Consider the following 25,912-nt stretch of genomic DNA (forward strand, 5'->3'; position numbering starts at 1 on the left):
TTTTTACTAGCGATGGGGTTTCACCACGTTGGCCAGGCTGGTCTCAAACTCCTTACCTCAGATGATCCAGCCGTCTTGGCCTCCCAAAGTGTTGGGATTACAAGTGTGAGCCACCACACCTGGCATGATCTTATATTTGGAAAAACCTAAAGACTCCACCAAAAAAATGAGAACTAATAAATTTAGTAAAGTGTCAGGATACAAAATCAACATATGAAAGTCAGTAGTATGTCTATATGCCAAGAGTGAACAACCTGAAAAAGAAATCAGAAGAGTTATTGCACTTACAATAGCCACAAACAAAATTAAATAACTAGGAATTAGCTAAAGAAGTGAAAGATCTCTACAATGAAAACAATAAAATACTGATGAATGAAATAAAAGATGATAGAAGAAAATGAAAAGATATTTCATATTTATAGATTGGTAAAATCAATATTGTTGAAATGTCCATACTACCCAAAGCAATGTACAGATTTAATGCAATCCTCATTCAAATACCAATGATATTTTTCACAGAAATAAAAAATACAATTCTAAAATTTATATGGAACTACAAAAGACCCAGAAGAAACAAAGCTATCCTGAGAAAAAAAGAACCACACTGAAGGAATCACATTACCTGGATTCAAATTATACTACAGAGTTATGGTAACCAAAACAGCATGGTACTGCATAAGAACAGACACATAGACCAACAGAATAGAATAGAGAACACAGAAACAAATCCACACATCTACAGTGAACTCATTTTTTTTTACAAAGGTGCCAAGAACATACATTGGGAAAAAAACAGTCTTTTCTTTTTTTTTTTTTTTTTTTTTTTTTTTTGAGACGGAGTCTTGCTCTGTTGCCCAGGCTGGAGTGCAGTGGTGCGATCTCGGCTCACTGCAAGCTCCGCTTCTCGGGTTCACGCCATTCTCCTGCCTCAGCCTCCTGAGTAGCTGGGACTACAGGCGCCCACCACCGCGCCTGGCTAATTTTTTTGTATTTTTAGTAGCGACGGGGTTTCACCGTGGTCTCGATCTCCTGACCTTGTGATCCGCCCGCCTCGGCCTCCCAAAGTGCTGGGATTACAGGCGTGAGCCACCGCGCCCGGTCCAGTCTTTTCTTTTTTTTAAATTAATTTTATTTTAAATTCCAGGATACATGTGCAGAATGTGCAGGTTTGTTACATAGGTAAACTTTAGCCATGGTGGTTTGCTGCACCTATCCACCCATCACCTGGGTGTTAAGCCCCACATGCATTAGCTATTTATCCTGATGCTTTCCCTCCCCCTGCCCCCACAACAAGCCCCAGTGTGTGTTGTTCCCCTCCCTGGGTCCATGTGTTCTCATTGTTTAGCTCCCACTTATGAGTGAGAACATGAAGTGTTTGGTTTTCTCTTCCTGTGTTAGTTTGCTGAGGATAATGGCTTCCAGCTTCATCCACGTCCCTGCAAAGGACATGATCTTGTTCCTTTTTATGGGTGCACAGTATTCTCTGCCGTCAAAACTTGATACCTATATGCGCAATAATGAAACTAGACCCTCATCTCTCCCCATATATAAATATCAAATGAAAACAGATTAAAGACTTAAATCTAAGATGTCAAACTATGAAACTACTATAAGAAAAGTTTGGGGAGACTCTCCAGGGCATTTGGTCTGGGCAAAAAGTTTTTGAGTAATACCCCTCAAGCATAGGCAATACAACAAAAATGGACAAATGGGAGCGCATCAAGTTCAAAAGCTTCTGCACAGCAAAGGAAACAACACAGTGAAGAAGCAACCCACAAAATGGGAGAAAATGCAAACTAGTAATCTAATAGGTGATAACTAGAATATAAAAGGAGTCCAAACAACTCTATAGGAAAAAATCAAATAACCCACTTAGAAAATGGGCAATAGATTTGAATAGACATTTCTCAAAACAAGACATACAAATGGCAAACAGGCATATGAAAAGGTGCTCTGCATCACTGATCATCAGTGACATGCAAATCAAAACTACAATGAGATATCATTTCACCCCAGTTAAAATGACTTTTATCCAAAAGACAGGCAATAACAAATGCTGGTGAGAATGTGGAGAAAAGGGAACCATGGTACACTGTTGGTGGGAATGTGAGTTAGGGCATCCACTATGGAGAATAGTTTGGAGGTTCCTCAAAAAGCTAAAAATGGAGCTATCATGTGATTTAGCAATCCCATTGCTGGTTATATACACCCCCCCACCCCCAAAGGAAAACACTATATGGAAGAGATGGCCCTACTCCCATGTTTGTTGCAGCACTGTTCACAGTAGAAAAATTTGGAAGCAACCTAAGTGTCCATCAACAGAAGAATGGATACAGAAACTGTGGTACTTATACACAGCAGAGTACTATTCAACCGTAAAAGAGAGATCCTTTTATTTGCAACAACATGGATAGAACTGAAAGTCATTATGTTAAGTGAAATAAACCAGGCATGGAAAGACAGACGTCACATGTTCTCACTTATTTGGAGAATCCAAAAGTCAAAATGATTGTACTCATGGAGACAGAGAGTAGAATGATGGTTACCAGAGGCTGGGAAGAATAGTGGGAGGTCTGAGGGTGGGAGTTGTGGATGGTTATTGGGTTCAAAATATAGTTACAAAGAATAAATAAGATAGAGTATTTGATATCACAACAGGGGCACTATAGTCAATAACAATTGTATATTTTAAGATAACTGAAAGGGTATAATTGGACTTATGTAACACAAAGGATAAATGCTTGAAGGGATGGTTACCCCATTTTCCATGATGTAATTATTACATATTGCTTGCCTTTATAAAAATAGCAAATGTACCACATAAATACATACACCTACTATACACCCACAAAAATTGCATATTTAAAAGTTGTAAAAAAAGAAAAAGAAAAGAAAAATGATAGAGGCCAAATGTCAAGAAAAAAGCAAAAACTATTAATCTATTTTGAGCCCAATATTGCTGGACTGGAGAAAATGAAGTCTTGAAGGAGTCAGAAATTGTTGCATTGCAGTCCTTTTAATCCCTCTTGCCTATTACCAGGATTAACCATCAAGGATATATTGGCAATTAGTCTGTGTATTAAGGTCAAGGTTTCCCAGTGTAGGGAAGGGGACATACAAAGGCTTGAAAATGGGCAGAGCTAGGTACTAACTAACAATGTGCAGTGTCCTCTTTCCCTTATTTCTGGCAATAAATATCTGGTCATAGTCATTTTTATCTTTGACACAATCACATGAACACTAGATCTGGTGCCAGAAGACCTAGGTTGGTTCCCTAACACTTGCATTAACAAGATGCTTAATATTGGACAAGTCACTTAATAATTTCAGTCTAGTTTCTAGATGGCAGTGATAGTAGCATTGGCTGGATTGTTGTGAGGGCTAAATGAGAATCATCTTGGCAAATAAAATACTATTCACTTTGCAGATGGTAAAACACTGCCTAAATATAAGTTGCAATTCTTCCCACAGTGGGGAATTTATGATAGTTTCGAATCTGTGATAGTTTGAATCTGTGATGGTTTTTGGATGACATTGTTTCAGCCTTTGACAAATGTTTATTAAGTGCGTACTATATGAAGAGGATTATCATGGTTCTTGCCCCTATGGTGCTTTAATTCTAGCAGAGGATGTGAGCCATTAAATTCTAACTGATATAGTAATTTATGCATTTATTTTTTTATCATATATTCGTAGAGTCTTACTATGAACATGGAATTTTGCTAGGTGCTAAATAAGTATGTCTTTAGAAATTAATCCCATTTATCTTATCAACTAATGGGATTATGTTTAAACTTATTAGTCAAGGAATTTTGTTTCTTCTTTCCTATCTTGTTAATTAAATGAGTTTACTATTTAGATCATTAATGTATTTAATGAAGTCATTCAGCAAGGAAATTCTGAGATATTATGAGAGACCATGTTAAATGTTTAAAAAGAATCAACATGTACTATGACTAGCATTTTATGATTCTCTAATTAAATAAAGTTATAACGAAAAGAAATGAGTTTGCTTTGACCATCCTTACTCTGAGAAGCTTCATGCTAGTTTTGAAAATGAATTGATTCTAGAAGAGAGGCAGGACTGGAGACAAGGAGGATAGTTTGGAAGTTTTTCCAGCAGTTCAGGTGAAATATAATGGTGGTCTGGACTAGCATGCGGTAGCTGGGGTGGAGAGAAATAAATGTATTTGAGGTAGAATTCAATGGCGAAGTATAGGACTTGAGGATTTATTGGGGATAACAGAGGAAGAATGAAAAGTGAAGCGTACCCCAGGTTCTTTTAGTGCCTGGGTATATGGAAGTATGAATTACTGATACAGAACAAAGGAGAAGGAATGATTTGAGGAAAACTTAACAAAATGTTTCAAAATTTTTCTTTTTTAAAAATAAACATGAGGTTAATAATCAATGCCTTGGAAAAGATGAACATGAGGAAAGATTTATCCTACCAAATAGTAAAATCAATGTAAAGGCTCCACTAATTAAGACAGTGTAATTCTGGTACAGATATACTTCAGAAATGTGTGAGTTTGGTTTCAACCACCACAATAAAGTGACTATTACAGTAAAGTTAGCCACATAATTTTTTTGGTTTCCCAATGTATATTAAAGTTATGTTTACACTATACTGTAGTTTATGAAGTGTGCAGTAGCATTATGTCTAAAAAAGAGTACATACCTAATTAAAAATACTTTATTGCTAAAACATGCCAACGATCATCTGAGCCTTCAATGAGTCATAATTTTTTGCTGGTGGAGGGTCTTGCCTTGATTTGGATGGCCACTGACTGCTCAGAGTAATAGTTGCTGGAGCTTAGGTGACTGTGACAGTTTCTTTCTTTTTTTTTCTTTCAACTTTTATTTTAAGTTCCAGGGTACATATACGGGATGTGAAAATTTGTTAGGTAAACATGTGCCATGGTGGTTTGCTGCACAGATCAGCCTATCACCTAGGTATTAAGCCCAGCATCCATTAGCTATTCTTTCTGATGGTCTCTTCCCCCTGCCTCCCTGACATGCCCCAGTGTGTGTTTTTTCCACCCATGTGTACATGTGTTCTCATTGTTCAGCTCCCACTTATAAGTGAGAACATGTGGTATTTGGTTTTCTGTTCCTGCATTAGTTTGCTGAGGAAAATGGCTTCCAACTCCATCCTTGTCCCTGAAAAGGACATGATCTCATTCCTTTTTATGGTTGCATAGTATTTCATAGTGTATATGTATCACATTTTCTTTATTCAGTCTATCATTGGTGGCCATTTGGGATGACTCCATGTCTTTGATATTGTGAACAGTGCTGTGGTGAACATATATGTGCATGTATCTTTATAATAGAGTGATTTATAATCCTTTGGGTATATACACAATAATGGGATTGCTGGGTCAAATGCTATGTCTGCTTCTAGATCTTTAAGGAATTGCCACACCATCTTCCACAATGTTTGAACTAATTTACACTCCCACCAACAGTGTGAAAGTATTCCTTTTTTTTCCTGCAACAAGGCAACATCTGTTGTTTCTTGACTTTTTAATAATCATCATTCTGACTACATGAGGTGATCTCATTGTGGTTTTGATCTGCAATTCTCTAATGATCAGTGATGTTGAGCTTTTTTTCATGTTTCTTGGTGAATGAATGTCTTCTTTTGAGAAGTGTCTGTTTATGTCCTTTGCCCACTTCTTAATGGGATTGCTTTTTTCTTGTATATTTGTTTAAGTTCCTTGTAGATTCTGGATATTAGACCTTTGTCAGATGGATAGATTGCAAAAATTTTCTCCCATTCTGTAGGTTGTCTGTTCACTCTGTTGATAGTTTCTTTTGCTGTGCAGAAGCTCTTTAGTTTAATGACATCCCATTTGTCAATTTTTATTTTTGTTGCAATCGCTTCTGGCATTTTCGGCATGAAGTCTTTGTCCATGCCTGTGTCCTGAATGGTATTGCCTAGATTTTCTTTTAGTGTTTTTATAGTTCTACATTTCACATTGAAGTCATCAATCCATCTTTAGTTAATTTTTGTATAAGGTGTAGGGAAGGGGTCCAGTTTCAATTTCCTGCATATGACTAGTCAGTTCTCACAGCACCATTTATTAAATAGAGAATCCTCTCTCCATTGCTTGATTTTGTCAGGTTTGTCAAAGATCAGATTGTTGTAGATGTGTGGTATTATTTCTGAGTTCTCTATTCTCTTCCATTGGTCTATGTGTCTGTTTTTGTCACCAGTTCCATGCTTTTTTCATTACTGTAGCTTTGTAGTATAGTTTGAAGTTGGGTAGCATGATGCCTCCAACTTTGTTCATTTTGCTTGGGATTGACTTGGCTATTCAGGCTCCTTTTGGTTCCATATGAATTTTAAATTAGTTTTTTTTTTTCTAATTCTGTGAAGAATGTCAATGGTAGTTTAATGGGAATAGCATTGAATCTATAAATTACTTTGGGCAGTGTGGCCATTTTCACGATATTGATTCTTCCTATCTGTGAGCATGGAATGTTTTTCCATTTGTTGTGTCATCTCTGATTTCCTTGAGCATTGGTTTTTAATTCTCCTTGAAGAGGTCCTTTGCTTCCCTTATTAGCTGTATTCCTAGGCATTTTGTTCTCTTTGTAGCAGTTGCGAATGGAAATTCGTTCATTATTTGGATCTCTGCTTGCCTGCAGAAAAGATCATTGATAAAATTCAATATCCCTTCATGGTAAAAATTCTGAATAAACTAGGTATCGAAGGAACATACCTCAAAATAATAACAACTGTATGTGACAAACCCACAGCCAACATCATACTGAATAGGCAAAAGCTGGAAGCATTCCCCTTGAAAACCAGCACATGACAGGGATGCTGTCTCTCACCACTCCCATTCAACGTAGTATTAGAAGTCCTGGCCAGGGCAATCAGGCAAGAGGAATAAATAAGGGGTATTCAAATAGGAAGAGAGGAAGTCAAATAATATTTGTTTGCAGATGACATGATCCTGTATCTAGAAAACCCCATCATCTCAGCCCAAAAGCTTCTTGAGCTGATAAGCAATTTCAGCAAAGTCTCAGGATACAAAATCAGTGGGCAGTTTCTAGTTTTGCTGCATTATTTGAGTCTTCGTTTCATGAAAGATTTCTTTGTAGCATGCAAAGCTGTTTAATAGCATTTTACTCACACTAGAACTTCTTTCAAAATTGGAGTCAATCCCCTTAAACCCTGCCACTGCTTTATCAACTAAGTTTGTGTAATATTCTAAATCCTTTGTTATCATTTCTACAATGTTCACAGCATCTTCACCAGGAGTGTATTTCATCTTAAAACGCTTTGTTCACCCATAAGAAGCAACTCCTCATCCATTCAAGTTTTACCATGGGATTACAGCAATTCAGTCCTATATTCAGGCTCCACTTCCAGTTCTCTTGCCATTTATCCATCACATCTGCAGTTGCTTCCTCCACCAAAGTCAAGCCTATCAAAGTCCTCCATGAGGGTTGGAGTCAACTTCATCTAGACACATCGATGTTGATGTGTTGACTTCATCCTATGAATCACAAATGTTCTGAATGGCATCTAGAATGGAAAATCTTGTCTAGAAGGTTTTCAATTTACTTTGCTCAGTTTCATCAGAGGAATCACTTTCTATGACAGCTATAGCCTTATATAATGTATTTCTTAAATAATAAGACTTGAGACTCTAAATTAATCCTTGATCTCTGGGCTGAAAAATACATGTTTTGTTAACAGGCATGAAAACAACATTAATCACTTTGTACAACTCTATCAGAGCTCTTTGGTGATTAGTGGCTTTGTCAATGAGCAGTAATACTTTGAAAGGAATCTTTTCTTGTGAATAGTAGTTCTCCATAGTGGACTTAAAATATTCAGTAAACCATGCTGTAAACAGACATGCTGCCAACAGACATACTGTCATCCAGGTTTGTTATTTCATTTATAGAGTATAGGAAAAGTTGATTTAGCATCATTTTTAAGGGATCTAGCATTTTTGGAATGGTAAATGAGCATTGGCTTCAATTTACAGTCATCAACTGCACTAGCCCCTAACAAAAGCGTTGGACTGTCCTTTTAAAGTTTGAAGTCAAGCATTGACTTCTCTTCTCTAGCTACGAAAGTCCTAGATGACATCTTCTGGTATGAGGCTATTTCATCTACATTGCAAATCTATTGTTTAGTGTAGTCACCTTCATCAATAGCTTCTCCATTAGCATTTGATGCTTCACCTTGCACTTTTATGTTATGGAGATGGTTTCTTTCCTTAAGCCTTATGAACTAACCACAGCCAGTTTCAAACTTCTGCAGCTTCGTCACCTCTGTCAGTCTTCATTGAATTAAAGAGAATTAGAGTCTTGCTCTGGATTAGGATTTGGCTTGAGTGAATATTGTGGCTGGTTTGATCTTCTATCCAGACCACTGAAACTTTCTCCATATCAGCAATAAGACTGTTTCCCTTTCTTATCATTTGTGTGTTCACCAGAGTAGCACTTTTAATTTCCTTCAAGAACTTTTCCTTTGCATTCACAGCTTGGCTAGCTGTTTGGCACAAGAGGCCTAGCTTTTTGATATGTCTTCTTCACTAACCTTAATCATTGTTAGCTTTTGATTTAAAGTGAGAGACATGTAACTCTTCCTTTCACTTGAACTCTTAGAGGCCTTTGAAGGGTTACTGATTGGCCTGATTTCAATGTTGTTGTGTCTCAGGAAATAGGGAGGCCCAAGGAGAAGACGACACGGGGGAATGGCCAGTCCGTGGAGCAGTTAGAACACATACTACACTTATGCATTAAGTTCACCATTTTATATGATTGTGGTTTGTGGCATTCCAAAACTATTACAACAGTAACATCAAAGCTCAATGATCACAGATGGCCATAACAGATATAATAATAATGATGAAAAATTTGACATATTGGGAGAATTACCAAAATGTGACACAAAATGAGAACATGTTGGAAAAATGGTGCTGATATATTTGCGCAATGCAGGGTTGCCATAAATCTTCATTTTGTAAAAAATGCAGTATCTGTAAAACATGATACACCTTGAGGTATGCCTGTACTGGAATAGACATATATATGGAACCAATTAGAAAGTCCAGATACAGATTCAATTCTGTGTAAACATAAGGCATACACCTATTATCACAGGAATTCTATTTCAAAACAGTTGAATATGTAGACAAAATATATGAACAAGAATGTTTCCTTCAATGCAAAACATTACAATTTCAATATGATAGGATTGGCTAGATAAATTACGACCAGCTATATATTGGGACCCAAGTTCATCATGTAGACATATAATTGTCATTGAAAAGGGTACAAAATATATCCTTAGAGTTAATAACACATTAGAAAATATTTTATATAATACTATGCTTATATATAATATTTTAATAAGACTTACAGAATATCCTTTGAACCCTCCTGCCACTTTGGGTAGAAAACTGCAAATGCCATTCTCAAGATTCTGTAGAATCTACGGGGCATACAATTTCCATTCTCATTATCATCTCTCGATTTCATTTATTTTTCTCGTCTGCTGTCTGTTCTTGACTCTTCCCCATCACTACTAGAATAGGCAGCATAACCCTGGTTACTTGCTCCAAGAGACTTTGTATGGGAAAATTTATAACAACATTATCCTAAATAACAAAACACCTAGGAAACATTTAAGAGTCCATTGTCAGGAGAATGTCTAAATGAATTGTGGTATCCTTAAACAATGAGCTCCTGTACCATACTGAAAATAGATGAAACTCAGAAACATAATATTGATTGAGAAAAATCACAGAACTAGAGCATTTGATACTATATACATAAAGTTTGAAAGCATACAGTACTAAAAATTTATTTTTTATTGATACTTACATGTATAGTTAAAATTTAACACGATCCAAGGAATTAAAAACACGAAGTTCAGAAAGCATTTAGCCTTGGTAGAGGAGGAAAAAGGGTAAGACTGGCTGGAAAGATGAACATGGGGTGGGTTGGGGGGCAGGTTTCAATGATATAATGGTAATATTCTACGTCTTAAACTGAGTAGTGGACACACATGGATCCATTTAAAAAAAATTTCTTGCATATCCTCTTTTGAGGGTCTCTTGTCAGATATTTTGTTGAAATACCTCTGTTTTTTACACTGAAATATTTGGTTACAAAAGCATTGTTTCACTATCTTCGTTTTTACCAACTCCTTCCCTCAGGGACCTCATCTTCCGTAAGGAAGGCAGGTTCTATAAAGACTTACATTCCGAGAAGAAATTATGGCCCTCCATTAGGAAGCAGAAGAGGGAGCACTTCATTATTGTTTAAAATATTTTTTCTTTCCTTTGCTCATACTCACATGTCCACACACATTCACAGAGTGAAACAGTCTGGGAGGATGTTCACCAAAATATTATCCTCAGTTATCTCAGCATGCTGGTTTTTCATGTGATTACTTTCCTCTTTCTTTATATTTTCAAATTATTCTCTAATAAACATATATACTTCATTTTTAAGGAAGAAAGCTAATTAACCCATTCTTTGTGGTTAAATTTCAAAGTGGTTTTCGAGGCTTTAAAAATCCTCAGAAGTGTTCATACACGCTGTAAAATTCCGATTTAACTAATCCATGGGTTGTTTTGACTAATTTAATTTCAGGATGGAACTGGGAGTTTAACTGGAGACTCTTTTTTCATAGAATCTTTACAGTATTATCATTGTAATCTCAGTTTTTCACTTTTTATATGCAAATCAGTGAACAATACTAACTGAACTGAAAGGCAAAATAATTTACATTTGAAAAAAAGTAATCATTTCTCTAACTTGTATTAGAGAAATGATTAAACAAATAGCTTTGTTTAAAGGACACTAGAGACTGTTCAGTTGATCAATACGTATTTATTGAGCATCAACTCATCAACTATTGGCAGGATCTGTATTAAATTCTAGGGATAAAGTGGTGAACAAGACAAATTCCAGCCTTCAGGGAGCTTATAGTAACCTGCTGGACTCATTGTACAATGTGTTTCATCCACAATTTTATCAACAGATAATTCTGCTGGAAGATTTTCAGTAATGTGGAATTCCTTCTGTTGCTTTCTAATGCTATTTGTTAACTAATTTTATAGTGTATTTTTATTTTAAAAGGTAAACAATATTATTAATTCATAGAAAATTATTTTTTGTATTGAGCCAAATTTGCCCTTCTTGACTTATAAACATTAGTCTTTGTCTTGTCTTTGTGGACTTTAGAATAAATCTACCACAGTAACTTTTCCCCATCCCCCCTTTGTGGGATAGTTCATGAGGGATAGCCTTTCAAATCGTTGAGAAAACTATTATGTGGCTGTAAGGCTTCTCTGGATAGAACACTGTAGATCCTTTCATCATTTCTTCTCTGACATGGTTTCAAAATTATATGTCATCCTGATTGCTTTCCTCTGGATGCCTTCTACTTTGTCACCCTTTGTTGTTAAAAATAAATTACTCCCAATTTCCTGCTTTCAATGGAGTATCATGACCATAATTGACTCTCTGATGTGTGAGGGTCTGGTATGATCTGAAAGCAATTACCCTGACCTTGAATTCTGCTGTACTGTAGTATCCCTGTGGAAAAACTAGGAATTCATACTAAATCTTTATCAGCCCTAGAATATACTTAGGGAGATTTTTCAGAAGTATTAGTTTATTTTCTTATTTGTCTTTTTCTCGATTGTGAAGCATACTTTATAAAGGTAGCACATACAGATGGTCTACAACTCATGATGGTTCAACTTATGAGGTTTTGACTTTGCAATGGTGTGAAAGCAGTGTATGTTCAGTAGAAACTGCACATCATTTTGAATCTTTTCCTAGGCTAGCAATATACCCTATGATAGATCCTCTCTCATGATGCTGGGCAGTGGTAGGAAGCCACAACTCCCAGTCAGCCACAAGATCGCAAGGGTAAATAACCAATACTCTGCAATCTGGTACTGTGTTACCAGATGATTTTGCCCAAGTGTAGGCTAATTAAGTGTTCTGAGCACATTTAAGGCAGGCTAGGCTAAGCTATGCTGTTTGGTAGGTTAAGTGTATTAAATGCAGTTTCTACGTACAATATTTTCAACTTACTTTGGGTTTTTTGTAAAGTCGAGGAGGATATGTAGCAAAAATAAAATATGATTGTGAATTTCATCATGCAGAATTTCACAGTCTTCTCCAGCAGACTGTGAACTTCTTAAGAGCAAGGATTCTGTCTCATTAGTTTTAAAAAATGTCCAGCATTTAGCACATAATTTATATATATATAATATATAACTATGCTGCATATTATATTACATATATAATAGATGCCTAGTAAGTATTTGTTGACCAATTAATACCTTTTGTACAAGAAATTAAAATCTTACAAAGTGAAATAAATTCTAATTTTTAGAATATATCAAATAATCAATCATATAGAACTGGATCTACATTTTATCCTAACCTGAAAAGAGTACCTTAGTATATTAGTTAACGGTATTTACAAGGAAAAATACTAGTGTGCTGGATGGCAAGACATTTAACTCTAAATGACAGAAAACCCAAGTAGCAATGACTCAAACTGTAAGAATGTTATTATTTATGTAAGAAGCCTGGAGAAACTGGCCCTGGGTCTATTTGAGCAGCTCAATGATATCATCAAGGTCCCAGGCTCTTTTTATCCTTCTGTTGTTATTCTTGGCTTGTTACCTTTTTGATCTGAAGATTATTGCCTTATGGTCACAGAATGCTTGCCCTATCTCCAGATATCAAAACTGCATCCAAAGAGAGGAGCCCGGGGATGGCCTTGACTCTGAAAGTGCCTCCTTATAAGCTTCTTCTCTGGGGAAAAATGATTTTCCACGAGCCTTTAGCAAACTTCCTCTTACATCTAATGGGCCAAAGTTGAGTTATATGGCTGTCTCTAGGAGGCTGGCAAAGGAGTAGAGTCTTGGGAATGACTATTGATTAGTTAACCAACAGTTTATGCCACAACTAGATTATATATATATACATTACAAAGAGGGCAATGCCTTTACAATTCAGTAATAAATTCAGTCCTTTTAAATTATGAGGACTCTTAAAAATATCACTGATGACATTGGGGTTACATGATTCTATAGTTTATTCAAACAGATGAATCATCAGCTGTCAGTCACTTTGGAAAGAACTAATGAACCTGATTATCTTTTCTAGTTTTTATAAATTAAACAAGGCCATTTCTTCATCACAAAGCTGTTTTTATTTTTTCTTCTTTTCAGGAGTCCTATCCAAAAAAGAGAAATTACACTATGGAAATTGTACCATCTGCTTCTCTGGATACATTTCCTTCAGAAAATGAGAACTTTCTGTGTGATCTCATGGACACAGCTGTTACAAAGAAACCTTGCTCCTTAGAAATTGCAAGGGCACCTTCCCCAAGAACTGGTAATATCTCTTACTCACGATTGGCCTGATTTGATTTACTTGTTTGTTTATGTGAAGATGCATCATTAACATTTTGATTTCCTACTATGTTATCAAAATGAAAGTTCCCCCAATGTAGTTCCAATAATTATTTTTTTGATTTTAAAGTGAGCCCAGGTAAGTCAGAGGGTTTTTTATTTGAAGTCTCCTAACTTCCCGGTAAAAGCCCTAATGGACATGGTAATGCTTTGATGAAGATGCTTGGAAACCTTTTAATAATAAAAAAACCTTCCAGGTAAGATACACAGCTTTGGGTCCTTCAGGAGTTCATAGCCAATTTGGTAGCAAGAGTGTTTTTGTATCATTGTCTGCATCCTATCTGTTACCAAGTTATCAAATCTTACTTAGCTGCTTTATATATTTCGTGTCTTTTATGGCATTATCAGATCCATTATTTTATTTTTTTGCATTACAAACTAGTGAACAAAGCAAGACAAATATTATCCCTACTGCTGATAAAGAAATTAGAGTTTTAAGAGCAATAGTGGGGCCTATGCTTGAACATGGATTTTTGACTACCATTATAGTGTCTTTCTATTACTTTAAGAAAGAATACAGAATAATTACATGAAAGCTAGTGAAGGAGTAAATTTTCAAGTGGATGGTCAATATATTTAATGCTGCGAAGGAGTTGTTAGAAAAGTTCTGAAGAGAGGCTTCTTTTTGGTTTGGTAATGCGATTGCAACTTACTTTGCAATAGTAAATTTTAGAAGTGATGTGGTAAAAGTAGATGTCTGGAAGTTAATAGTGAGACATTGGGAAATGGGAAATAAGACACTGGGAAAGGGAGTAGAGAGTACAGATAACTCTTCCAAGGAGATGAGAAGAAGAGGTATGATAATAACATAAGAAAAAAGCAGGTGCAAGAGGGAAATAGCTAGTTTATGTTAGGATAAGTAAGACTTGGTCAAGTTTAGAGGAATTTTCTTGTAGAGCAAGGTATTGAAGATAAAGAATAAAAAGAACAGAATGGGTAGAAGTTAAGACTCAGCTAGTTTAGGGAAACACAGACATTTTTTCCCCAGAGAGTAGGGAGAAGACAGCATGGTTATAAATGTAGAAAAATTCTGAAATATTTATTTTCAAATGGATTCAATTTCTGGGTAAGATAAAAGGTTGTTGGCTAAAAGTAAGAGCTAGACCTTAAGAAGGGTTAAATTAAAATTCAGGCCAGGAGCGATGGCTCATGCCTGTATTCTTAGCACTAGCCTATTACAGACACTACCTCATGCCTGTATTCCTAGCCAAGGTGGGTGGATCACTTGATCTCAGGAGTTCAAAACTAGCCTGGGCAACCTGGTGAAACCCCATTGCTGCAAACAATTAAAAAATTAGCTGAACATGATGGCACATGCCTGTAGTCCCAGCTCTTCAGGAGGCTGAGGTGGGAGGATTGCTTGAGTTCGGGAGGTCAAGGCTGCAGTAAACCATGGTCACACCACTGCACTGCAGCCTGGGTGACACAGCGACACCCTGTCTCTAAATAAATAAGTAAATAAAATTTAGAAAAGCCATTATACATTATAGTCTTGGGAGTTTTGTACAAGTGAAAAAAATGGATTTTTTGAGTAGTACTGTGGCTAGGGTATTAATTAATCATGAACATACAGAAGGAAGATTTTTAAAGTAAGAGCATAGTAATGAAAATAGTAAATTTATTGAGCATTTATTATGTGGCAGATACTGTTCTAAGTGCTTTATATGCATTATTCCATATGATTCTTACAATGCTATGAGGTACTAATATCATTCTCATTTTACAGATAAGGAAACTGAGGCATTGAAACACTAGCTGGCCTCACAAGGTTACATGTTAATGAGGAGTGGATTTGGTACTTGACCTTGAGTTATCTAACTTGTGCTCTTAAACACTATACTATAGTGCTGCATTGCATTAGGGGATGAGGTGGGTAGATATTGGGAATCAAGTACTGAAACCTTCCAAGAAATGTAGAGATATGACTGAAGGTCCACATATGATAGCAATAAAATTAGAAAAAGAATGTTTTAATAGAATAGGGTAAACTTCAGATGAGCATCAGATTTTGGATGAAGGCCAGTAATAGAAAGTTATCCACAGCAGTCATGGAGAATGAAAACAATGCCGACCCCAGGCTATGGAAGTTGACAAGAATGAGGACTTTTCCATAAGAGAGATAATGAGGGAAATAGCATATTCAGGATGGAAAGCTTCATTAAAATAGGAAAATGCAGGAATAGATGTGCAAAATGTGAAAGAGCTTTAATTGGGGCACAGAGTGTAGGGAAATATCAGGGGTGATAGAGGAAAGAATGCAAAATTGAAGACACAGCTATGTATTAAGTAGTCAGAAACTAATTAAGTTCTTATGCATACGAGGGCACAGTTCTGAATGCTGAGGATATAAGGATGAAAATGACATGGACACAGATAATAAGGCTGATCAGGCTCAGGTCAACTCTTGCTGAAAACAAATAAAAATGCTGGATACAATATAGAAAAGAAAAAAACTTCTTAAAAGTATCAAAAACTTGATATGAAAATTACATAAATTGAATCACATCTAAATTAGGAATTTCTTTTTATCAGTTGGTTAGTAAGAAATAATCAGGCCAAAACATTGGTGAGGGTAGGAAATAAATGATGCACTAAAGCCACCTTTGTCCTGGGTGAACTTACTGAACCTGCTGATGAACTTCAGTGCTCAAGGCTTTTGTGGCTTTGGATACAGAAAACACTCAGGGACTGTAATATGAAATCCTTCCTCCATAGAACTAGGATTCTAAGGGCTACACCCTCAGAGGAATCAGAGGTAATCTTGTATTCCCCACCCCAAGGGGACTGCAAGGAAAGATGATTTGTTGTGAGCAGAACAAGGCAGGTCAGGGGGTGGGAAATTCCTGAAGAGTTATTACTACTAACTAGCCCTCACAGATTGCCACCCAAAATTCGTATCACCTAGGTGGTCCAAAAAATGTCAATTCGTGCATTTAAAGTCATACCCTCAGGTATCAAGTGGAAGAAAATGTAATCCCTCTGGAGAAAAATATACTCTCCTCCATGGCCCCAAATAATTTCTATAAATACCTTTCCTATTATTAAAATTAGCAGTTTCTAATAATTAAGCCTATAGGGAAAGAAACCCCAAAAAGAACCAACAAAAACAAGGAAGAGCCGATCCACACCTTAAGTGCTTTCAAATATTGAAATTAGTAGATGTAGACTATAAAATGACTGTGCCATTATAAAGAAAAAGTGAGCCTGAAGATATTTTTTGGGACTAGAAACTAAAAACAACAACAAAAAAATTGACCTGGCATATTGGAGAGGAAAAAAAAAAACTTTTAGAAATGAAAAAAATCCAATTACTTACACACACACAGTTTAAAAACTCAATGGATGAGTGGAACAGCAGATGAGATTCTGCTGAGGAGAGATACAGTGACCTGGAAATTTTAGGCCACAAGAAATTTTTCAGAATGTTGCACAGAGACAAAAATATGGAAAATATGAAAGAGAAGCTGAGAGACTTGAAAGATATACTGCAAAGTTTTAACATGTCTAATCAAAGTTCAGGAGGAGAAGAAAGAGAGAATGTGACAAACATAATATATTTAAGGAGATAATTTTTCAAAAAGCTTGGTATTATCCTTGAGCTCAAAGAGAGACAGACAAGTGAAGAGTTAAATTCAATTGAGTACAATAATTGCTAAGATAATGTTTCACAGAGAGTTCTTTGGGAACAGAAATGGGGGAGCATTTACCCTTACCTGGAGCTTGAGGAAGACATAAAGCTCTGCCTGTATCAGTTATCTATTGTTAACAGGCCACCCCAAAAGGAACTGACATCAGTCATTTATTTTGTTTACAAATCTGCAAGTTTGACAAGGCTAGTCAGGGACTGCTTATCTGTGTCACATCTTATGATCTTGGGCTGTTAAACTGGGGAATAGGGGAACACTTTTAAGATGGTCAACTCACATGGCTGGCAAGTTACTATTGGCTGTGTACCAGTAACTTGGCTAAGGAAATGGACTGGAGGCCGTTTTTTTGCTCTCCATGCACTGCTTTGGTTTCCTCCTGACATACTGGCTGGATTCTGAGAGCAAGCATCTCCAAAGAACTAAGAGGAAGCTGCATCATTTGTATTATCTCATTGTTCTGGAGACTGGAAATGTGCAGGGTACCAGCATGGTTGGGTTCTGGTGAGGGCTCTCTTCCTGGCTTGTGGAAGGCTGTCACCACCCTGCTTACCAAACCTCTTCTTCATATATGCACAGAGAGAGAGAGAGAGGGAGTGAGTCTTAGATTTTTGCCACAGACCTAGTAAAAGGTTGCAGAGAGAGAAGCTTGTTTCAGCTTCCAGTTAGATTTTCTTTCCTTTAAGCTTTCACCAACACCTTTCTTACAGCTTTTAAGGCTTCCAGAAATCCATCCATTCCTTGGCCCTTTTGGCTTGACAGGCACTGGCTTTGGAGCTCTTCCAGCTTCTTCTGCTGCCCAATCTCAGTGCTAATGACACATATTTTAAGTTTTTGTTTTGGCAGCATCCCATATCCAACTATCAAAATCTATTCTGGTTATTGTCGCTGCATAACAATCCATTCCAAAACTTAGTGGGTGAAAACAACAGTCATTTGTTTTGCTTTTAAATCTGCAATTTGGGGAAGGCTTGGCTGGGGTAGCTTATCTCTGTTCCATGTGGTGTCAACTGGCGAAGCTTAACTGGGGTCTGGAGGTTTTATTCTCAAGATCCATACTCATGTCGCTGGCATGGCCTACTTGGACTTTCTCATGGTCTGTGATGGGATTCTAAGCAAACATTCTAAAAGAATGAGATCTCAGAAGGCAACATCACTTCCTTTGTAGTCAAGAGCCTGCCTACATATAAGTGGAGGGAATTTTTAATTCTTGCCTCCCCTTAATGAAGGAGTGTTAACTAAAGTCACATTTTAAGAAGATATTCTTGCAGCCTTTTTCAGAAAATGGAAACTCCTACAATGCCCAAGTTTTTTGTTGTTGTTAAAATTGGGTAAAGACTTAGTTTGCATGGGTATATAATTTTCCCCAATTGTGTTTGATCACTTGGGTTTAGTATAGAAGAAGCCGGTTTGCTCAGTTGACCCAGGCTTAATTCATAATAATTGATAGTCTTTGGGCTGTGATCATGAATTCTAAGGTAAAGGAGTCCAAATTTTAAAGGGAAATTTTTAAAAAATGATTAGAATTGGGATGAATATAGATCAAAACAGTTTCTGTGCAATTTTATATGAAACCTTAGCCACTCAGCCCCACAGAATTGCCCTATAGCAGGTAGAGGAGAGCATCAACATAACTGTCATTTCTTTTCTGATTAGGTAAGGAAATAGTTTGCATTGTTTTCTCTGTTGATTCTATTAACCCATAGTTTAGGTTTTACATCAATCCTATTACTTCCAAGTCTCTCAACTGCTATGACTAGTCCCTTATGACTCATACCTAGCTTTGCATTCTCCCCTTAGGGCCAACTAACTGATCTGGTGAACTCAGGGAAGTTACTGACCTCTCTTGGAGTTACTGATGTATTCCCTTTGTTACTAAATTCTTTATTGACTAAAGGTAGAATTTGTAAATGTGGAGACATTTCTTGATGCACGGGAGTCTTTTAGAGACCCTCAAATTGATCTTGGTGGGTAAGTACCCACCAAGTTCCTAACCCAGTCAATAAGCACTTATTGAGTACCTCTGATGTTCTAGGCATTGTGCTAAATGTTGCATAAGGAACATAGCAAAAGGTATAAGTACTGACCTTTAGGAGCTTAGAATGTGTTAAAATTAAGGATAATAAGGGCAATGAGCAAGATAAGCATAGGGTGCTCTGGGAGAGTAGAAGGGGGAGGAATGTAAATGAAGGAAGGCTTATGGGAGGAGGCGCTACATGATTTGCTGGCCTCAAGAAGGAGTTAGAAAGATGAATGAGATGTGGCATTCCAGGCAGGGGGCAGTGTGTGCAGAGATGCAGAGGGAGTGAAAGAACAGAGTACATTCAGAGACTATGCCCACTTGGCATGGTTAGTGCATAGAATGATACTAGCATAAAATGCATAAAGAACAAGGAGTGACTTTCAGAAGTTTGCATTTCATCTGACAGCAGAAGTGAACATGGCATGATCAGGTTTCTGTTTTAGAATGATCCCTCTGGAAGCAATGTGGAGTATAGATTGGAGAGAGATGAGGTTGAAAGCAGGAAGATTCATTAGCGAATCAGTGTGTACACTTAGCAAGACATGACAGTGGCCAGAACAAAGACAATCCCAGCAGAGAAGGGCAAGGGGAAACAAAGCTGAGAGGCAAGTAGGAGTAAAGCTCATCCCTCTCACCTTGAAAACGCTGACACTTGGACAATAAGTAGCTAAGGAAATTTGAGAATTGTACTTCAGGAAATGCATTCTATAGCTTTAAGTTAGCTGTGTTAGGTAACATGGCTTAGGTTTACAGACAAAATGGGCATTACTACTCTATACAAGAACTGCATGAAGAAGATTTCCTGGAGAGATGGGGCAGGTGGGGGTGGGGGTACGGAGAGAGAGAGAGAGAGAGAGAAAGTTTGAGGGGTGACCAAGTCTTAAGAGGGACCGTTATAGATTGAATTGTGTCCCCCCTCACATTATCCCACAAAAAGAAAGGTTGGAATCCTAACCTATAGCACTTTAGAATATGATCTTATTTGGGGAATTTGGATATAGAGTCTTTGTAAAGATAATCAAGTTAAAATAAAGCCATTAAGTGGACCCTAATCCAGTGTGACCAGTATCCTTATTTAAGGGAAATTTAGACACAGAGACAGGCACCTGTAGGGGGAAGACAATGTGAAGATATACCAGGAAAAGGCAACCATTCACAAGTCATAGAGGCCTGGGACAGATCCTTCCCTCACAGCCCACAGAAGGAACCATCCCTGCCACCTTGAGTTTGGACTTCTGTCCTTGAAAGCTGTGACACAATACATTTCTATTGTTTAAGCCACCCAGTTACTAGTGTAGTCGGCCATCTGTATCTGTGAGTTCCACATCCATGGATTCAACCAACTACAAATTAAAAATATGTCAGAAGCAAAAATGGATGGTTGGGTCTGTACTGAACATGTACAGACTTATTTTCTTGTCATCATTGTCTAAACAAAATATCATATAATAACTATGTAGCATTTCATTGCATTAGGTATTACAAGTGATCTAAAGATGTTCTAAAGTATCCAGGAGGAGGTGCATAAGTTATATGGAAACACTACATCATTTTATAGAAGAGACTTAAACCTCCACAGATTTGGGTATCCTCAAATACCCAATCCTCCTCAATTGGGAGTCCGGGAACTAATTCCCCTTGGACACTGAGGGACGGCTGTAGTTTGTTAAAGCACCCCTAGGTAACTAATATAGGGATTAAAACTGAGCACACAAATTCAATACATAATAGGGAGAGGCAATTGAGGATGCCTGGGCCTCAGTACAGAGCACAACCTGCCTGGCTTGCATCTCTCAGAGGCTGAGCAGCGAAGGGTTGGTTGTGACTGGACACATTGTATATTCATGTGTCTACAGTATGCATTTGCCCCGAAAATCAAAGTTAACTTTCCTTTCTGTGGTCTCTTGTATTACAAACTAGAAGGGCTAGTACAAAATAAATCTAATCCTGACCGCAGGAAAAAAATTATCGGATCTACTAGTTTAATTTAAATAAAATCAGCGTAGTAGTAGATCTGTGTTCAGCAAGATTTTACAATTCAACCGGAAAATGAAGAATACTCTTTCTAAGGAGCATTTTACTAATGCCTCATGACTACAGATTTCACATGAAGTAAAGAATGAGATTGCTCTAGTACTGGACTTATTAAATAAAGACCAACAGTAGTCTAGCACTTGCTTGGTGAATTTGCTAAGACTCATGTTTATGCAGCCACTATTGAATCCTATTTGTTTCCTTTATAGCATCAAGCAAAGGACCTTGTGTAATTATGGTGGTGACTCACTTGCGTAAATGAATGAATAATTGAATGAACGAATGAATGGATGGATATTATGTTTAAAAGAAAATGGCTGTAATGGCAGTAAAATCCCTTATGAAATAGCCAGGTGTCATCAAATATAATGTTTTCTTGTCTCCTTTTCGTTTAATTTTAACCTTCCTAGGGGAATTTTTCCATTTTAAGGTAACTAGGCAACAGTTATTTTGAATCACTTAGTACAGGCTTTGTATACTATGGATGCCCAATAAATCCATTTTGATTAATGAGCAATTTACAAAAACACCAGTAAAGACTGCTTCCAATTGTGTTGAAAGAGAATAGATGATCTCTGATAAAAAAGGACACATTCAACAGCTGCATGCCAAGATAGTGTGGGTCTTAGTTACCTCTGTTCAATTTGCTAATGTGCTTACTGGACTATGGTCAACCTGAAATGAAAATGCCATCTGGTGAATAATCCACACTCTACTATATCTTCTGCAATATCTGAAATAGGTAGGAGTGTGAGGATGATTCTGTAACTTGTTTATACCTAAATATTTTTTGAATGGTGAAACTTCCTTTATTCTAATGCCAAAATTTTGAAATTAAATGAATTCAGACTGGACTAGAACAAATGTTTATCTGTGCTGAGCAAGTGGGTAGTGTCAACATGATTTCTGTGGGTATATTTAACTCATTTAAGAGAGCAAACGATTTTTGAGCCCCATGGAAGCATTCTTTTACATACAAATACTGGCCTTGCTGATAGGAACCATTTTTATCAAACAGTAATTATTTATTTGACATTTGCTCTGTGCTTGGTGCTGTCTTAGCCATTTATTAAAGCAGATATCTACATGATGAATTTGTAAACCAGTGCTAGTTCATGGATGGGCAAAGAGAGAAAACAAGGGAAGCAGTACCTGAAGGGAAATCCTAGTACATTACCTGCCTCCTTCATCCATATGGACAGTTTACCAATTAAAAAATATAATCATCTCAATTTGCTCAACTTAGTGGAAATGTGTTGCAGTTGGAAAACAACATTATAAAGTACACACACACACACACACACACACACACTTTTTTCTCCCCTGAAATCAATTTTATTTGCACAGTGTGTGAATAACATGAATTGTACACATAAGATTTCTAAAAATACAGAGAACTCCTGCTAAGTTGATGATTTGATGATGTGGGAATAAAGGCTCTTTATGATGTCATGCATGCTATCCTATGCAACAGTATTTCTCCTATAATGTCAGTGTATGTATAATAACAAAGTAAACGTTCATTAATTCCTAAGTTCATGCTCATCAAAGTAGAGTGGACTCTCCACACTGCTTCACATTCCACTCTTGTTTGTGTTGCTTTCCTCAATCCTCAGATACTTTTCCTCCGTTGTCTCTCATTCTCAGCAGATGGTCTCATATTTTAATTCATAAAGAAAATAGAAGTTGTCAGATGGAACTTTGTTAACTTCTTTACGTGTTTAAATGCAACTGCCCTGTAACCTTCATCTTGCTCCTCCCTCCTGTTAAGATAGAGGGGATTTTCCTCCTCCTGCCCAAAGTTGGCTCCATCTTCTATGCGCCAGGTCTTTTCCTTCTCAGAATTTGACCCCTGCATTCAGTCTTTCTCTCCTCTATATTTTTAATTGTCCCCCCCTTTTTTTTGAGACGGGATCTTGCTCTGTCACCTAGGTTGGAGTGCAGTGGCTTGATCTCCGCTCACTGCAAGCTCTGCCTCCCAGGTTCACGCCATTCTCCTGCCTCAGCCTCCCGAGGTGGCTGGAATTACAGGCGCCCTCCATCACGCCTGACTAATTTTTTTTTTTTTGTATTTTTAGTACAGATGGGGTTTCTCCGTGTTAGCTAGGATGGTCTCGATCTCCTTACCTCGTGATCCACCTGCCTCAGCCTCCCAAACTGAATTGTCCTTTATTGCTTCATTGTGCACATCAACAATTAAATCTACTCAGGTCTTTATCATTTGAAAAGCAATAACAAACCACAAGAACGGCTAACAGCAAAAAACAATTAAACAACAAATGAAAAGTTCCTTGATCCCACTTGATGGCTCAGCTACTGTTCTCTCTTTATTCCCGTGCTCTCAATATGTTCATTTTCCTTCATTTTCACTTCTGAGCCCACTTTAGTCAGGTGTCTATTCCCCATTACTCTGTGGAAATGTGCTTTCTAAAGTTACTGATGACCTTGATGTCACAAAATCAAAAAGGGCATTTTTTTCTTAACCTCTCAGAAGCACAGGTTGGCGACCCCTCCATCTGGAGACCTTTGCTATCTAAGGCAGATTTTCATCTTATTATGGTGTTCCTTCTCTATTGTAACGACTGACATTTTTCTTCATGACTCTAAAAGTTGAGAGCTCCTCAAGGCTCGTAAAAAGTCCTCTTTATTCTTTTTACTTTTTTCTCTCTATAAATTATCTCATCTATAGTACCGCTTCTGTTACAATCAACATGCTGAAGACTCCCAAATACTTATCTCCAGGCTAGACCACATCTCTTAACTCCAGGCCCATCTATCAATCCACCTAATATCTTCACTTGTGTATCTACTTAATATCGTCTACTTAATATGTTTACTTGTATATCTCCAAGGGCACCTCAATCTTAGCATATCTAGAACTAAACTCCCTCATCTTTCCCCCCAAATCTTTTCTTCATGCTGAATTTTTCATCTCAGTAAATGATTTAATTATTCATCCAGCTACAGGAACCTGAGGGTAATTCTTGCCACTTCCCTCTCTATCAATTCCTCTATTCAAATAAGTGCCAGGTCTTGTGACTTTTAACTGGAACAAATAGTAGGATGAGAGCAATTATGTAACTTTCTATCCCTAACTATCTCTCAAATCCATCTGCCTCTCTTAATCTCTGTCACCACCAATAACTGTCTTGGACTATTACAATAGTCTCCTAAAGTCCTGTTTCCCTTTTAACACTTCCTTAGCTGTGTCCCAGAGATTCTGTAGATTGTATCTTCTTTGTAGAAATGTGAATTTATTATTTACATTGCAGTCAAAGTAATCTTAAAATCACAAATCTGATTGCATCACCCTCCTTAAGCTTCTGCAATAACCTTGCATCTATTAAAGATACAGACTGTTAACTACTATTTTTGCTTATACGTTGTAATATTTAAATTTAGATTATCCTGGCTAGTGTGCAGTTGAAACCTTGACAAGAGTTATTTTCAATGCTCCCGAAAGAGGCAATATTGTCTGCAAACAGGGATAGTGTGACTTCCTCTATTTCTGTTTGAATGCCCTTTATTTCTATCTCTCACTTGATTCATCTGGCCAGGATTTCCAATACTATGTGAAATAGGAGCAGTGAGAGAAGGCATTCTATCTTGTGCCAGTTTTCAAGGAGAATGCTTCCAGCTTTTGCCCATTCAGTATGATGTTGGTTGTGGGTTTGTCATATATGGCTCTTATTATTTTGAGGTCTGTGCCTTCAATACCTAGTTTATTGAGAGGTTTTATGTTGAATTTTATTGAAAGCCTTTTCTGCATCTATTGAGATAATCATGTGTTTTTTGTCTTTAGTTCTGTTTATGTGATGAATCACATTTATTGATTTGTGTATGTTGAACCTACCTTGCATTGCAGGGATGAAGCTTACTTGATTGTGGTGGATTAGCTTTTTGATCTGTTACTGGATTCAGTTTGCAAGTATTTTGTTGAGGATTTTTGCATCAATGTTAATCAAGGATATTGGCCTGAGGTTTCCTGTTTTTGTTGTGTTTGTGGCAGGTTTTAGTCTCAGGATGATGCTGGCCTCATAGGATGAAGGGGGAAGGAGTCCCTTCTCAATTTTTTGAAATAGTTTCAGTAGAAATGGTACCAGATCTTCTTTGTATATCTGGTAGAATTTGGCTGTGAATCAGTCTAGTCCTGGGCTTTTTTTGGTTGTTAGGCTATTTATTACTAATTCAATTTTGGAGCTTGTTACTGGGCTGTTTAGGGAATCAATTCCTTCCTGGTTTAGTCTTGGAAGAGTGTATGTGTCCAGAAATTCATCCATCTCTTCTAGATTTTCTTGTTTATGTGCATAGAGGTGTTCATAGTTGTCTCTCATGGTTATTTGCTTTTCTTTGGGGTCAGTGGTGACATCCCCTTTGTCATTTCTGATTGTGTTTTTTAGACCTTGTCTCTTTTTTTTTTGAGACGGAGTCTCGCTCGTCACCCAGGCTGGAGCGCAGTGGCCTGATCTCAGCTCACTGCAAGCTCCACCTTCTGGGTTCACGCCATTCTCCTGCCTCAGCCTCCCAAGTAGCTGGGACTACAGGCGCCCGCCACCACACCCAGCTAATTTTTTGTATTTTTATAGAGACGGGGTTTCACCGTGTTAGCCAGGATGGTCTGGATCTCCTGACCTCGTGATCCGCCCGCCTTGGCCTCCCAAAGTGCTGGGATTATAGGTGTGAGCCACCGCGCCCAGCCAACCTTCTCTCTTTTCTTCTTTATTAGTTTA

General features: G+C 37.3%; 1 protein-coding gene across 3 annotated transcripts in view; it reads left to right on the forward strand.

Moving 5' to 3' along the window:
* ANKS1B (ankyrin repeat and sterile alpha motif domain containing 1B) overlaps positions 1 to 25,912 on the forward strand; it is a 1,315,261-nt gene that overhangs the window by 491,588 nt on the left and 797,761 nt on the right. For all 3 annotated transcript variants that reach the window (XM_011992230.1, XM_011992227.1, XM_011992229.1), the window contains exon 10: positions 13,239 to 13,404. In XM_011992230.1, the coding sequence (XP_011847620.1) occupies positions 13,239 to 13,404 (166 nt within the window). The remainder of the gene's footprint in view (positions 1 to 13,238; positions 13,405 to 25,912) is intronic.

Source organism: Mandrillus leucophaeus, unplaced genomic scaffold (genome assembly GCF_000951045.1).
Source record: "Mandrillus leucophaeus isolate KB7577 unplaced genomic scaffold, Mleu.le_1.0 Scaffold408, whole genome shotgun sequence".
Lineage (NCBI taxonomy): Eukaryota > Metazoa > Chordata > Mammalia > Primates > Cercopithecidae > Mandrillus > Mandrillus leucophaeus.